The 15,495-nt window shown below is 42.7% G+C and overlaps 1 protein-coding gene across 2 annotated transcripts in view; it reads left to right on the forward strand.

Annotated features, from left to right (window-relative positions):
• The window catches only part of Specc1l (sperm antigen with calponin homology and coiled-coil domains 1 like), a 106,251-nt gene that overhangs the window by 16,491 nt on the left and 74,265 nt on the right, over positions 1 to 15,495 (forward strand). The window contains exons 2-3 of one of the 2 annotated variants that reach the window (XM_057751045.1): positions 1,863 to 2,052; positions 13,322 to 13,475. In XM_057751045.1, the coding sequence (XP_057607028.1) occupies positions 1,900 to 2,052; positions 13,322 to 13,475 (307 nt within the window). In that variant the 5' untranslated portion in view covers positions 1,863 to 1,899. The remainder of the gene's footprint in view (positions 1 to 1,862; positions 2,053 to 13,321; positions 13,476 to 15,495) is intronic. The other variant, XM_057751044.1, reaches the window with a different exon arrangement.

Below are 15,495 nucleotides of genomic sequence, written 5' to 3' on the forward strand. Positions count from 1 at the left end.
TTGGGAGGCAGAGGCAGGTGGCTCTCTGTGAGTTTGAGGCCTGCCTGGTCTACAAGAGCTAGTTCCAGGACAGGCTCCAAAGGTACAGAGAAACCGTGTCTTGAAAAGCCAAACCAAAACAATTCATTTAATTGAGGGCTTGCTTACAGTTTCACAGAGTGAGTCCATAACTATCGTGGCCTGAAGCATGATGGTTGGTAGGCAGAGAGGGAAGGAGGGGGTGGGGAAAGAAGGGGAGAAAGAGAGTGGGTTCTGCTTGGGCTTCACACCTTCTCCAACAAGGCTACACCTCCTAATCCTTCCTGAAACAGTTCCACCAACTAGAGACCAAGCATTGAAATGTGAGTCCGTAGGGGCCATTTTCAAACAACTACAGTGAGTTACATTCAGTTATGAGGATGCCTTACACAGATTCCTTACAGTGCAGCTTACTCTTAGTGCAGAAGTAATAATAGCATGCGAGGCAAGGATGGCGAGATGAGTGAACAGTGGCTGATCTTCAAGGGGTCCTGGATTTGATTCCCAGTATTCGGGTGGTGTGTCACCCTCTTCTGGCCTCCACAGGCACCAAGCACACAAGTGATGCATAGACATACATGTGAGTAAATTATCCATGTACATACAAAAAAAATACATGTATGTTTAGAATGGTGTGTTCAAGTCACCTAATATTGACTCTGTCCTGTGGTTATTAGCCATTACTCTTATGCAGATTTACATTGAGAAAGAGGATACAGGGCAAAAAGAAAAATACAGAATGTACAGTTTGAGGAGAAAAAGAGCACGGGGAAATTTGATGTTGGGACCAAGGTGTTGCTGTGCTGAAAGAGGAGGAGAAGCCTGGTGGGAGAATACCGAAAGGGAGTGGTGCCCTCAGGGCAACATGCCACCCAGCTAATCCTGCAGTGTGTGAAAGGAAAAGGTCTGAGGGATTTCCTCCACCTAAAAAGCAACTACAAAGGAATGCCTATGCAATTGTAATTCGAGGAAGGTTCAGGTTCCCTCCAAATCAAATAGACTTGGCAGCATCAGGCGCGTGATTCTGGCTTTAGAACCACGAAAGATACAGGAGTAAAGGGGCTGTGGAATCTTCCTCAGTGTTCAACAAGAGCTGCAGAGGTTGGGCCTGTGGCAGTAGAGGCATGGAGACCCTGAGAAATCACTTTGTGAATGTGAAGCCTGTATTGTGTTAGAGACCACAAAATGTTGGAGGTGCAAGAGCCATGCATGGGACACACGCCAGGGGACACTGAACAGGGAGTGGAACCAGCTGGAGAGAGAAGTGTGTTGTGGTTGGTAAAGCTGGGAGGAAAGAGCCATGTAAGTAAGTCTTTTGACACTGGACACAGAGCTGCAGGATTTGGAGTTTGCCCTGCTGAGTTTTGGATATAGAACTATCCAGCACACAAGGTGTTCTTCCTTCCTTTCTTCTCTCTGTCCGCCTGTCTGTCCTTCCTTCTTCTTTTTTTTTTGTTTGTTTTTTTTAGACAGGGTTTCTTTGTGTACCTTTGGAGCCTGTCCTGGAACTCACTCCTTATTCCAGGCTGGCCTTGAACTCACAGAGTAAGTTCCTTTGCCTCTGGGTTAAAGGCTTACACCACCACTGCCGAGCTTAAGGTGCTCTTTCTACTCAATGAAATAAAGTACATTATAAATCAGTAAAGTATTACATTTTGGTAATGTAATTTAAGTATTGAAATTACATTTCGATAATGTGAGTTTAAGGATTTTCAGCATTGTTTTCTGTTGTGACATCTGTCTTTCAGATATTTTTATTACAGGGTGAAATTCTTTAGAAATAAGTTTTAAAGAACTGTTTTCCAATTTTTTTTCAACGTGACATTCTTTCTTTCTTCCCACAGGTTTGATTGTAAATGCATCACCAAGAGGCAGCCCAGAATGAAGAAAGCAAACAGGAGTGTTGGCTCAGTGCCTAAGGTGTCTGGCATAAGCAAACCACAACCAGTAGAAAAAAGCAAACCTGAGAACAGCTCTTCAGCACCCACAGGAGGCAAACCTGTAAAGCCGGGAGCCGCAGCATCTTTGTCAAAGGTATTACATTAGCATAGCAATATTTGAATATGCAGTGGATTCTAGGCCTGTATTTTAATATGTTGAACTTATTAAATGAGTATTATTTGGGGTTCACTCTCTACTAGGACTAGGAACAGAGTCTTTGAAGGGATCTTTTTTTTTTTTTTTGGTTTTTCGAGACAGGGTTTCTCTGTGGCTTTGGATCCTGTCCTGGAACTAGCTCTTGTAGACCAGGCTGGCCTCGAACTCACAGAGATCCGCCTGCCTCTGCCTCCCGAGTGCTGGGATTAAAGGCGTGCGCCACCACCGCCCGGCTTTGAAGGGATCTTATAGCAGGGAGCCTTAATTGGTGTTTTGGTGTATCCTTATGAATGGAACTAATAACAGGCTCTGCATGAAAAATAACCCAGTGCCTGCTTTATGCAGGGTGTCGTGTGCAGGTGAGCTGGAGGTAGAGTCTGCCTTCAGGGAGCTTGAGGAGGGAAGGATGGCCACCATGAGACGCAACAGGAATAACTGACCCACCACGAAATGCCAGATGCCCAAGACAGTATGGACAGTAGATAATGCTCCTAGCTCAGGAGGACTTTGAAAGGAACTGGCAAGCTGTGTGTTAAAGGATGACTGGTTGTCATGTTTCTGTGACTTCTTGACAGTGTTTCTTCCGTCACACACACAGCATAAATTTTTCTTTCTTTCTTTTTTTTTTTTTTGTGACATGATTTCTCAGTGTAGCCCTGTAGTTTTTGGCTGGTCTGGAACTCTCTGTAGACCAGGCTGACCTTGAGCTCAAAGATTTGCCTGCCTCTGCTTCCTCAGTACTGGAATTAAAAGTGTGTGCCACACACCTAATTTACAGTATGGATTTCTGTCTTGTCTTTTGTTTTCTTTCTTTATTTTTCATTGGTAGAAGGCTGTTTGTGGGCGTCAGTCTGTTGTGGGAGACTGCTTGTTTGTTCCCAGCTGCCCAGACTCCAGAAATAATCACACAGAAACTATATTATTTAAGTCACTGCTTGGTCAGTCACTTAAGTGTATTGCTAGTTAGCTCTTATATCTTTGATTAACCCATTTCTATTAATCTGTTTATCGCCATGTGGCTGTGGCTTACTGCCAAGGTTCCAGTGTGTTTGTCTGCAGCGGCAGCTACATGGCTTCTCCCTGACTTCGCCTACTCTCTGTATCTCTTTCAGCCTGACTTTACTCTGCTAAGCCATTGGCCGAAAGCAGCTTTTTTATTAACCAATGGCAATAAAGCATATTCACATCATACATCACCTCTTGCATCACTTTTCCATTTTTTTCTCCCGGTTTTTGAGACAGGGTGTCTCTATAGCTTTGGAGTCTGTCCTGGAACTAGCTCTTATAGACCAGGATGGCCTCGAACTCACAAGAGATCTGCCTGCCTCTGCCTCCTAAGTGCTGGGATTAAGGTGTGTGCCACCACCACCAACCCAGCTGGATTTCTGTTTTTTTTTCTTTCTTAACAGCTGATCCAGTATTAGTCCTAGTCAGCATTGGGTTTTAATCCAGTAAGAGCTTAATTTTCTTTAGACTTTCTTAGAGAATGGATTCTTTTTTAAGAAAGAATTGTAATTAGACCAGAATCTCTGGGGACAGAGGTGAGTCCATGGCTTCAGAGGACTGTGTTGTAAATCAAAGAATTTGTAAGTGGACAGCACAGATCAAGGACTTAGTAAATGACAGGCAGTAGCAGGTTTGTTGTTGTTGTTAGATTTGCATCTTTTAGCCCGGAATGGATTTTGGGAACATAGCAGTTTTCCAGGGGTGTTCTTTATTGGCTTGGGCTATCCAGGGTTGCTCCATGCCAGTCAGTCTGTCCATCAGTCTGTCTATCTAGTATGCACCTGAGTACATGTGTGTGTGTACCATCTTTGTGTCACAGGGCTTGAACTTAGGTTGTTAGCCTTGGTGACCCACATCTTTACCTGCTGAGCCACAGCCACTGTTCTCAACCTCTACTTTTAAAATGTCTTTATTTTTTTGTTGATGTTATGTCTTGAGACAGGATCTTGCTGTGTAGTCCAGGCTGGCCTCAGATTCCCTGCAGTCCTCCTCTCTCAGCTCCCCAGGTGCCAGGATTACAAGAGTGTTGTTCCGCTAGACCTAACTCCTAGTTCAGTGTTGGATGCTGTTACATAGATCCACATGGGCTTCTCCAGCCCTTCCCATTTAGCACTCATCCCCTTACTCACTTGCCTGCTTCCTTGCTGTAGTGTTGGGATGTTGGGGTCAGCCGATGATACAGGCTCTAGGAAGGGCTGCTGCTAGTCTGACAAGGAGAGACCAAGCATGGCTGACCTCTCCAGCAACCCTTCGTTCAGGCAGAGGGTTTTATTTTTTCTTTTTCTTTCTTTCTTTCTTTCTTTCTTTCTTTCTTTCTTTCTTTCTTTCTTTCTTTCTTTCTTTCTTTCTTTCTTTCTTTCTTTCTTTCTTTCTTTTTCGAGACAGGGTTTCTCTGTGGCTTTGGAGTCTGTCCTAGAACTAGCTCTGTAGACCAGGCTGGTCTCGAACTCACAGAGATCCGCCTGCCTCTGCCTCCCGAGTGCTGGGATTAAAGGCGTGCGCCACCATCGCCCGGCTAGGCAGAGGGTTTTAGATAGGGGATTAATTTTAAAAGCATTTCAAGTTTGGCGGTGGTGTCACACGCCTTTAATCTCAGCACTCTGGAGGCATAGGCAGGCGGATCTCTGTGAGTTCAAGGCCAGCCTGGTCTACAAAGCGAGTTCCAGAATGGGCTCCAAAGCTACAGAGAAACCTGTCTCGAAAAACCAAAAGAAAAAAAAAAGGAAAAAGCACTCAGAGGAACAACATGTGAGGGATTTCCATGCATGTTCTCAAAGATCTAGCAGGAAATTTCAAGGTTATTGAAACTGAACCTGGACTGATTCAGTGGGCGTGGAGGGCCCTAATTTTTTCCTTGCTATATCCTTGATGAAGTTGCTAGTTGTCATCCTGTGGCCTGGGGGGCAATGCCAGGAATGACCTTTGCCCTACTTCCGATAGTCAGAATCAACATCCTGAAGTGTCCCCTGGGTGTCAGAGCTGCCACTCTTTCGTGTAAGAGAGGTGGCATGTTCTGACCTAACTGGTTACTTGCTGGGCTGTCTTCAGAGTGGAGTGCCTGTGTCACAGGAGACCTGTTATTTGTGTGACTGGAAGAACAGGTTGAAATGTTGTTGTTGGATGTGTACCACTGCCTGCCTTCTGTGTCCTCTGTGTCAGATTCACTGTGGTATGTGCACTGAGCAGGCATGCCGCATCTGCGCTGTGGGCCTGAAGTTGCTGGGAGTTCGGTCTTGAACGGTGAGTACTTTTCCATTGTAAAGCCAGCACGCACCAGCTGTGCAGGCTTTAGGCTCTGTTACATTAGCAGCTTTGTTTGAGTGTGTACATGTGTGTTGGGGTAGGGTGGATAGATTTGTATGTAGTAGGGAGGGTCAGATGTCATACTCTCTGGAACACTTTGTCTGAACTGGATCGGTTACTGTCACTTAGAATAAAAACTGCTGTTGATTAGAAATTGAAGAAAAGATAGGAAAGAAAAAAGTAAAATAAGCAAAAGAAAGAAAGAAAAGAAAACAAACATTAAAGGACTTTTTGAGAGGCTTGGAATTCAGCTCAGTACCAGAGTGCTTGCCTAGCATGTGTTATGCCCCAGGTACCTACCATCCCTAGTACTGTGCAAAAGAAGGGGGTTGCCACATCTCTGGCTTGTTTATATTTTGTTTCTCAGAGTTACTGTAGTTCACTGTTCCTCTGGCACAAACCTCCCACAATCTTCATTCCTGGAACTATAATGGAGCATTGATGAGGGGCAGGATAAATGAAGTGTTTTGTTTCTGGTTATTTAGACATCATGTGTACATACTTAACCCCATTCATACATTTTTGTCATTGATCAATTTTCCCATGACCCCTTTCTCGTAGTGTCAGGGTAAAAGCCCTTGAACTTTTTAGTATCTTATTTCAGATGCCAACTCTAGCTGAGAGTTGGAGGATGATCTTGTGACTTAGCGCTCTGGTCACTGTTGATGGTAGAAGATGAGCAGTGAGATAAGGGAGGTCATTCTCACTCCAGCCAGGGGCTGTACAGATCCCGCTGGGGCTTCGGCTCTTTTCCCTGCTGAGGAGGTCCCTCAGTACTGGCATCTGCCAGTGTGCATACTGCGTGGTTCTTCCTAGTTAGTACTTGAAGAAGCAACAGAGTTCCCATTATACTGGGAGATGTTTTTTGTAAAAATTGATGGAGGGAACTAATCAGCATCAGTCAGAACTCAAATACTGATAGTACTGTGTAATTATTTTGATCATCTCTTCTGCGATTATATTTTGTAGTACAAAATACAGGATTGTAGCTTAGAAACAGGCTGCGTGTATAGTATGTAAAAGGCCCTGGGCAGATCCTTAATGCCACACACACACACACACACACCACACCACACCATATATATACACACTACACCACACCACACACGCATAAAATACGCGCAGAGGGCCAGGGCGGGGGAGAGAAAGGAGGTTAAAAGTGCACCAGTTTATGTCTGAAATGTACAGTTTGGAAAGTAATCTTAAAATTTAGGAAAATGTGTAAATTAGACTTGACCATGAGATGTAGGCAATACTTTGTGAGATTTCACTGTCTGAATCTGCAACATTTTTGCCAAATTAATTTAATCTTGCATCTGCTGTTAAGGATGTATTCATAACATGCTCCTTCATCAAGCTCGTGTTTTGGGATGGTAGGGAATATTTACAGGGATGTTCATCTATTTACAGAATCTTGTAGTGCAATCAGAAGAAATGGATAAACAGTAGTGAGCATACAAGCAGTTTACTGTAGAAGGCAAGCTGGAAAATACAGCACTGTTTTGAGCGTGTTTGTACGTTGTTGTGTGGCTGATGCTCTTAAGGCATACCTTGAGCTTAGTGAGTCCTTGTGCAGTGAATGTATCCTGCAGCCATCATCCAGATCAGGAGACAGCATCCCTGCTTCTCAGAAGCCTCTCTAGTGCCTCCCCAGAAGTAGCTACTGCCCAGAAATTAATTTGCCAGTTTTGAGTTTTATACAAACATAACATAATAGGTTAGTTACATTGTTTACTTCTTTTGTTTTAACCACTCAGGGCTGTGTAGGAGGAATAATTTGCTTCTGTTGTGTTATGAATGAGATGGAGCACCTTTTGGTGTGTTTTGTTTCTTCCTTTTAGAGACAGTCTTCCTATGTTACTGAGGCTTTAGACTCCTGGTCTCACAGGCTTATACCACCATGCCTGACTCTACATGTATTCTTTACTAAGAATCACCACATACTAACTTTTATTTCTGCAGTTTAATCATTGTCCTGTGTATACATGTGCAAACATGCATTTATATATATTATGTATATATATATATATGTACACATACAGTTTTTCTTTCTATTTAGTTGTAAATTATAGACAGTAATGGTCCTTTACTGGTGAATATTTCTATTTTATAGGAAACACAAACATTCTCTTTTATAGCCATAGTATAATTATAAAATCAGGGCATTATATTACCATAAGCTAGTAGCTAGTGTATAGCCTCATTGCATTTGTTAATGGCAATAGTGTTCATTACCAAAAATGAGAATTTCTTTTCTCTTTAAATGAGATTTGCTTTTGTGTGTGAAGGTGTTTTGCCTGCATGTGTCTTTGTACAGCATATGCATGCAGTGCCCACAGAGGCCAGAAGAAGGTGTCAGGTCCCCGGGAGCTGGACTTAGCGCTCTGTTTAGATCCTCAGCCCATTTTAAAAACTGAGTCGTTTTGTTTCTTCGACTCTTTGATTCCTGAGTTTCTTGTCTCTGGTGTTAGTCTTCTGTCAGAGGTGGAGCTGGCGCTCTCCCCATCCACTGGTTCCTTCTTCCTCATACAGCGGCTTTTTAGTTTTGTGAGGTCACACTTGTCGATTGTTGGCCTTAATTCCTGAGCAAATGGAGTCCTCTCAGGAAGTCCTTTCCTACACCGGATCTTGTCGGTACTGCTGCTGGTTTCATTGTTTCAGCTTTCACATTGAGGGCTTTGATCCACTTAGATATCATTTTTGTGCATGGTAATAGATGTGGGTCTAATATTGTTTATCTGTGGACATCCAGTTTTCTCTGCACCATTTGTTAAGATACTGTTTCTTACCCAGTGATTTGGACTTTCTCTCTTTCTTGTGTGTGTGTGTAGAGGTCAGAGGACAACTTGTTGGACCTAGTTCTTTCCATCATATATGTTGCGAAGGTTAAACACAGGTCTTCAGGCTGGGTGGCAAGTGAGCCATCTCTCCAGCTCTCTGTATCACTATACTGACTGTTTTTTAATAGCTGTATACCACATTGTGTTGTGTGCCAATATAGTTTAAACCATCCTTTTAAACAAAAGAGTGTGCTATCATACTTTTTGTGTTTTTGCCAGCCTGGTAGGTATCAAGTATTTCACTATCTGGTTTCTTTTCTTTCCTTCCTCTTCGTTTTTATTTGTTTGTTTGCTCATTTATTTATTTTAACTATGATAAGGATTTTTTTTTTTTTTTTTTTTTTTAGACACGGTTTCTCTGTAGCTTTGGAGCCTGTCCTGGAACTAGCTCTTGTAGACCAGGCTGGCCTTGAACTCACAGAGATCCGCCTGCCTCTGCCTCCTGAGTGCTGGGATTAAAGGTGTGTGCCACCACCACCTGGCTGGATTTTAATACTTTCTAAAGTTTTGTTTTTATGTACTTAATTAAGTTGATTGAGTTTTTGTTTAATGATTTCAGAATTTCTGGTTGTAGTTAGAAACAGTACACTTTATTTCTGATGTGTATATATTTCAAACTCATTTTTTTCCTACTTTGTGAATACACAGTTGCATGATATTTTGTTTGTGTTCTGACAAGTAAAGCTTGCCTGGAGCTCAGATAACAGAGAACTAACCTCTAGTTAACCAGAGAGGCCAGGCAGTGGTGGCACATGCCTTTAATCCCAGCACTTGGGAGCAGAAAGCCAGTGGATCAGAAGTTCAAAGCTACTCTGGGCTGCAGGTCCTTGAACCTGTCTAAAAGAATGCCAGGCAGTGGTGGCTCACACTAGGGAGGTGGAGACAGCACCTGGCTCCAATCAGTCTGAGGATTTGTAGAGACAGGATCTCTCCCATCCAGTCTGAGATTTTGTAGAGGTGAGAAGTGACTGTGGCTGGCTGCTCTGCTTCTCTGCTCTTTCAGCTTATTCCATCCCCTAATATCTGACTCCGGGTTTTTATTTAGTAAGACTAATTAGGATCCCACTTCACACGGTTGACCTAGCATGGTTTCTTGTAAAACCTGTGTTTTCCGAATTACTTTTAAAGCCATAAATCAACTATCTTCCTATATGGTTTCTTTATAAATTTTTTGCTTATTATTACTTTGGTTTTTTGAGACAGGGTCTCTTCATGTTAGCTCTTGGCTGGCCTGGAACTCACTATGTAGACCAGACTGGCCTTCAACTCACAGAGCTACACCTGCCTCTTCCTCCCGAGTGCTGGGATTGAAAGTGTGTCCCACAACTCCTGGCTTATACTATCATTGTGGTGCTGAGAGTGTAACCCAGGACCTCACATGTGCTGGCTAAGAGCTCTGCTGCTGAGCTGCACTCTTGCTTTCGACTCTTATTCTGCTTCACTGATTTCTTCTTATGTTCATAATGTGTGATCTGAGTTACACAGTCAGAGTTTGTGATTTGGTATCCCAGTGTGTGTTTGACTTTGTCATTACCTGAAGGCAAATTGCAACCAGAGAAGCGTGACTAGGATTAGTTTCCCTTTTCACCTGACTTAAAGGAAAGAATATTTCAGCCTGGTCTCCAGAGCTAGTTCCAGGACAGCCAGGCTGCTACACAGAGAAACCCTGTCTCGGGAAAGAAGGGGAGGTGGGAAAGGAAAGAATCTTTAACATAATGGGAAGGAAAAATTAGTTTGAAGATAGCTTTTTTTAAACATATGAAAGATAATTTGAAATAGAGTATGTTGCTCTTATGTAACTGCTAGTGGTTGAAGATTGATGGGATAGGGAACTTGAGATTTAAAGGTATTTCGTGCCATAGTTGACGGCAGAGACAAGTCTTAAAGAATGTACATATTTCTGGTTAATTTCCTCCTTTCTTTTTAAGTATCAAACAGTATGACAACCCTTAATTATCAGAGTTTAATTCTTTGTAAATGTTTGAAAAACTGATCCCTTTTCTGTCTAATTTTAGTTTTTAAATGGAAAAAAAAGAGTGTTTTGCCTGAATGTGTCTGTGCACCTGTTATGTGTCTGGTGCTCACAGAGGTCAGAAGAGGTCATCAAATTCCCTGAAACTGGCATTACAGACGGTTGTGAGCCACCATGCGGGCGCTGGGAATTAAAGCTGGGTCCTGTGCCTGTACTCTTAACCACTAAGCTATCTCTCCAGTCCCTTATTTTTCTTTGTATCTTGGTGTTGGGCTCAAACCCAGGTCTGTGAGCATTCTATGACTTTTTTTTTTTTTAAAAAATATTTATTTATTTATTATGTATACAGTATTCTGTCTGTATGCCGGCAGGCCAGCAGAGGGCACCAGACCCCATTACAGATGGTTGTGAGCCACCATGTGGTTGCTGGGAATTGAACTCAGGACCTTTGGAAGAGCAGGCAGTGCTCTTAACCTCTGAGCCGTCTCTCCAGCCCCGAGCATTCTATGACTTAACCTCATACCTAAGTCTTCTCTTTTTTAAGTTTTTCGAGACAGGGTTTCTCTGTGTAGCTTTGGAGCCTTTACTGGCATTTGTTCTGTAGACCAGGGTGGCCTTGAATTCACAGAGATCTGCTTGCCTCTGCCTCCCAAGTGCTGGGATTAAAGGTGTACACTACCACCACCTGGCCATTCTGACTGTTACCTATCTACACTATTGACTGTTGAAGGACAGGAGAGATGGCACAGTGATTGGAAGGACACCCTACTTGTTCAGAAGATCTAGTGTGGTGGCTTGAGTGGGAACTGCCCTCATAGACTTGTGTTTGAATGCTTGACCCATACAGAGTGTCACTATTAGGAGGTATGGCCTACTTGGAGTAGGTGTGGCCTTGTTGGAGAAAGTGTGTCACTGTGGGGGTAGGCTTTGAGGTCTTATTTGCTCAAGCTATGCCTAGTGTGGGACACAGTTCACTTCCTCTTGCCTGTAGACCAAGATAGAGACCTCAGCTCCTTCTCCAGCACTATGTCTGCTTGTGTGCCACCATGTCCCTCCATAATAATAATGGACTAAACCTCTGAAACTGTAAGACACCCAGTTAATGTTTTCCTTTATAAGAATTGCTGTGGTCATGTTGTCTCTTCACAGCAACAGCAACCCTAACTAAGTCACCTAGGTTTGATACCCAGCACTCATATGATGACTCACAACCATTTGTAGCTACAGTCCAGGGGATCCAGTGCCCTCTGCTGGCCTCTGTGGGCACCTGCTCAAATGTGCTGCACAGCCATATATGAAGGCAAAATATCCATGCATATAAAATAAAATTAAAAAGATATGTTAGACAGTTGAGTGATGAGGACAGACATTTCCCTATGGAATCCCTGGTATTGAAAACTGGAAGAAACTTTAGAGATTACTCATGTATGAGCCATTTTAACTTAAGAAGTCAATGATTATTTAAGAGCATTGCTTTAGCCAAAGATAGAAAATCGATCAGCTAATGTGTGCTTTCACCTTAAGTGGAGAAAAGCTTTGAGTTCTTTTTTTTTTTTTTTTTTTTAAGTATTTTTTTTCTTGGTCTAGAAGATATTCAATGAGTAAAGCATTTGTTGCCAGGCCTGACTACTTGTGTTTGATCTCCCGGATCCCACATAGTGGAATGAGAGAATAGACTTGTGGGAGTTGACCTCTGACCTCCACCTGTGTTACATTCGCTGTGCAAGAAAGCACATGCATGTGTACACACACATGCATACACATACTAAATACATAATTAATAACAAGTACTTTTCCTTTTCTATAGTTTAATTCCTGGTGTTCAAATAAAAGGTAAAAAGAGGTCTGTTTAGTTACTTTTGTATTGCTCTGAGAAGACACCATGACCAAGGCAACTTAAAAAAGGGGGAGGGGGACATACAGTTTCAGAGGTTTCAGAACTCTGTCATAGTGGGGAACATGGCAGCAGGCAGGCTGTCGTGATGCGGAAACAGTAGTTGAGAGCTTAAATCTTGATCCATAAGCATGAGGCAGAGAGAGCCAACTGGGAATAGTTTGGAAACCTCAAAGTTTTGGAACCCTGAATCCCACCCCCAGTGACACACCTACTCCAGCAAGGCCGTATCTCCTAATCTTTCCCAAATAGTCTGCCAGCTGGCGACCAAGCATTCAAAGATAGAAGCCACTGGGAGCCATTCAAACCACCACAGGGTCTCTTCACTGTTTTTTCCTTAATAATTTTATTTTTCCCTAATAATTTTAAAGCTGTTATCATCATCATCTATATAGTGTGTTTTCTTTGAAAAAATCCTCATAGTTTAGTCTTCTTCTTTTGTTTGTGTTTTTTGTTTATTGAGACAGGGTTTCTCTGTGAAACAGTCCTGGCTGTCCTGGAACTCACTTTGTAGAGAAGGCTTACCTTGAACTCACAGAGATCCGCCTGCCTCTGCCACTAACACCTGGCTTTAGTCATTTTTATAAGGTATCAGTGTTAGGAAATAAACCTTAGTGGTGTGAAATTAACCCTTGATGTCCCTATGAAGTCCCAGATTTTGTTACTGTATTACATGGGTCTTGAAAAGTTTTCCGGTTTTTGCAAATTTAGCACTAGTGAATTAGATAAGCTAAGATGCATTTCAAAATCATTTCTTTTAGAGTCATTTTAAAGTAATGAAGCTTTACTTGAGTGTTAGTGGCAATTTTCGAACTTATGGCAGTGTAGGCTATCCTCATTGTCACCTGCGTAGTCTCATTGAGGTGATCCCGTTCACGAGTGATGTGCCAAATGAAAGTTATGGATGACGCCTTCCTGTCTCCCTGAATCTGGCACAAGTGGGCACAGCAGGCATCCATAAAATCTTCTATTGTGTGCATGATTTAGAATCTAAAGAAACACTTGTGTGGTTGCCTGCAGCTGTAAAGAGACTTGGTGTCTGATTGTGCAGCACAGTGGTGCACTGCCTGTTTATTAAATGTCAGAAAGTCTTAGTAGAGTTCTGAAGGATAGAATAAAAGAGCCTTGCTTCTCCTTCAAATTAATCTTGCTTCATTTAGTCAATGTTTTTTTATTTTCTCTTGCTTCTAGACCAAGAGCAATGATGACCTTTTAGCTGGAATGGCCGGAGGAGTAAATGCGACTAATGGTGTTAAAGCAAAGAAGAGCACCTGCTCATCCGCAGCGCCTTCAGCCCCTGCCCCTGCCATGACCGTCGTGGAGAACAAATCCAAGATTAGCACAGGTATGGGTGCCTTGTACTTACCTGCTTTGGCTCACTTCAGCCTGACACCTTCATATCCACCCTCCTCCAGGTGTGTGTGTGTGTGTGTGAGAGAGAGAGAGAGAGAGAGAGAGAGAGAGAGAGAGAGAGAGAGAGAGAGAGAGAGAGAGAGAGAGATAAGGCATAAGAAAGAAAACTAATTGGCCACCATTATAGCAGACCCTCTTCAGTCATTATGTAGTCTCGGCCCTTTTGTTTGTGTTGAACTTTCCTAGCCCAGGGTCCTGCTGTCCTCTTGCCCCTTTGAACTTCTGCAGTTTCTTCTTACAGTCCAGATCCCACTCTAACATTCGTTTTAGATTAGCGAGGGAACATTTCCGTCTTTTATATATATATATAAGCATTACTTTGTTTGATCGTCATTGTAGCTTTTGAAGTTTAGGCTGTATTTTCTTCATTGTAGATATGAGATAACTATACTGAAGTTTAGCCTAATAGCCTTGCCAAAAGCCATCCTTTGTTTCTTGGGAGTTCATTTTGTACCAGGCTATATAAGGTACAAACCTGCTGATGGAATGAGGTTTGAACCTTCAGTGTATTACTTCCAAGCCTGAGGTCATCACATTTAATGCTCTACTCAGGACAAGGATGTTAAGAAGAAATACTCTATTCCCATCTCCTCTTTGTGACTTACAGAGCTGAGCAGGTGGTCATCCCAGTATTCATGCGTGGTTGCCTATTGATGAGCATTCCAGTGTTCACGCGTGGTTGCCTACTGATGGTTACACTGACCTTAGGATTCATTCATTACTAGGTACTCTAGTTCAGATTTGTGTGCCTCTGTCAGTCTGCTAATACACTGTAATAAAATACCACAGACTGGGTGGTTCACACAACAGAAATTTATTTTATTATAACGTAGTCTGTAAATCAAAGTCTTGGCAGTTTCGCTGCTTTCTCACTGTGTCTCCACGATGTCTATGCTTTTGTCCTAATCTCCTCTTTTTGTAGTCACAAATCACACTGAAATCACACTGGATCAGGGCCACCCTAACAGCTGTCTTAGTCAGTGTTCTGTTGCTGTGAAGAGAACCATGACCACGACAGCTGTTATGGAAGAAGGCATTTAAATTGGGACTTGCGTGCAGTTTCAGTGGTGTAGTCCATTATCAGCATGGAGGAAGCGTGGAAGCATGCAGGCAGACGTGGTGATGAGCAATAGCTAAGAGTTCTGCTTCTAGATCTGTAGGCAGTAAGAAGAGACTCTGGGTCAAGCTTGGGCTTCTGAAACTTCAAAGTCCTCCCCCAGTGTCACACTTTCTCCAACAAGGTCACACTTCCTCTGACAAGGCCACACCTCTGAATCCTTTAACTAGTGCCATTCCCTAAGCATTTAAATTTTGAGCCTATGGGGCCATTCTTATTCAAACCATCACACAGCTCTACCTGAATTTAATTGACTGGTTCAATTAACCTGTCTACAAAGTTTACAAGAATGGAAGTCTTAGCAGTTCCAGTGTAGTGCTGGAGTCCTTGAGATTGAATCCTGAAGTAGTAGTAGTAGCCTTGGCTACAGGATCCATAAGCTTACCAGAGAGAGAAAGGGCAAGGATACACAGGCACAAGCTGCTATCAAAGGTGTGGCCCAGACAGAAGGTGGGTCTTCCCACCTCAAATGACCCAGCCAAGAAAATCCCCTCACATCTGTGCCCACCTGGTTGGGGTCTAGTTGATTCCAGATGTAGTCAGCTTGACAGTGAAGATTAGCTGTAATAATCTTCTAGATTAATTTCCATAAATATCCCCTTTCCTTGTTTCTTTTTTGTCGTTCTTTTGTGTGCCATGCTCACTTCCACTTCCTTGCCTTTGTCTGTCTTGTAACCAGTCTGACTTCTACCTTACCCTGATTTTGTGGTAAAATGGACAAACCAAGATTTCTGTCAGTGAGTGACTGTAGAATCTATAACTTAGCCAGTAGTCACTGTTGCCTCTTTTGTAAAAAGTGTTTTATACACATTAATCAAATTCATTGAACAAATAT

The sequence above is a fragment of the Chionomys nivalis genome, chromosome 19, assembly GCF_950005125.1.
Source record: "Chionomys nivalis chromosome 19, mChiNiv1.1, whole genome shotgun sequence".
Classification (NCBI taxonomy): Eukaryota; Metazoa; Chordata; class Mammalia; order Rodentia; family Cricetidae; genus Chionomys; species Chionomys nivalis.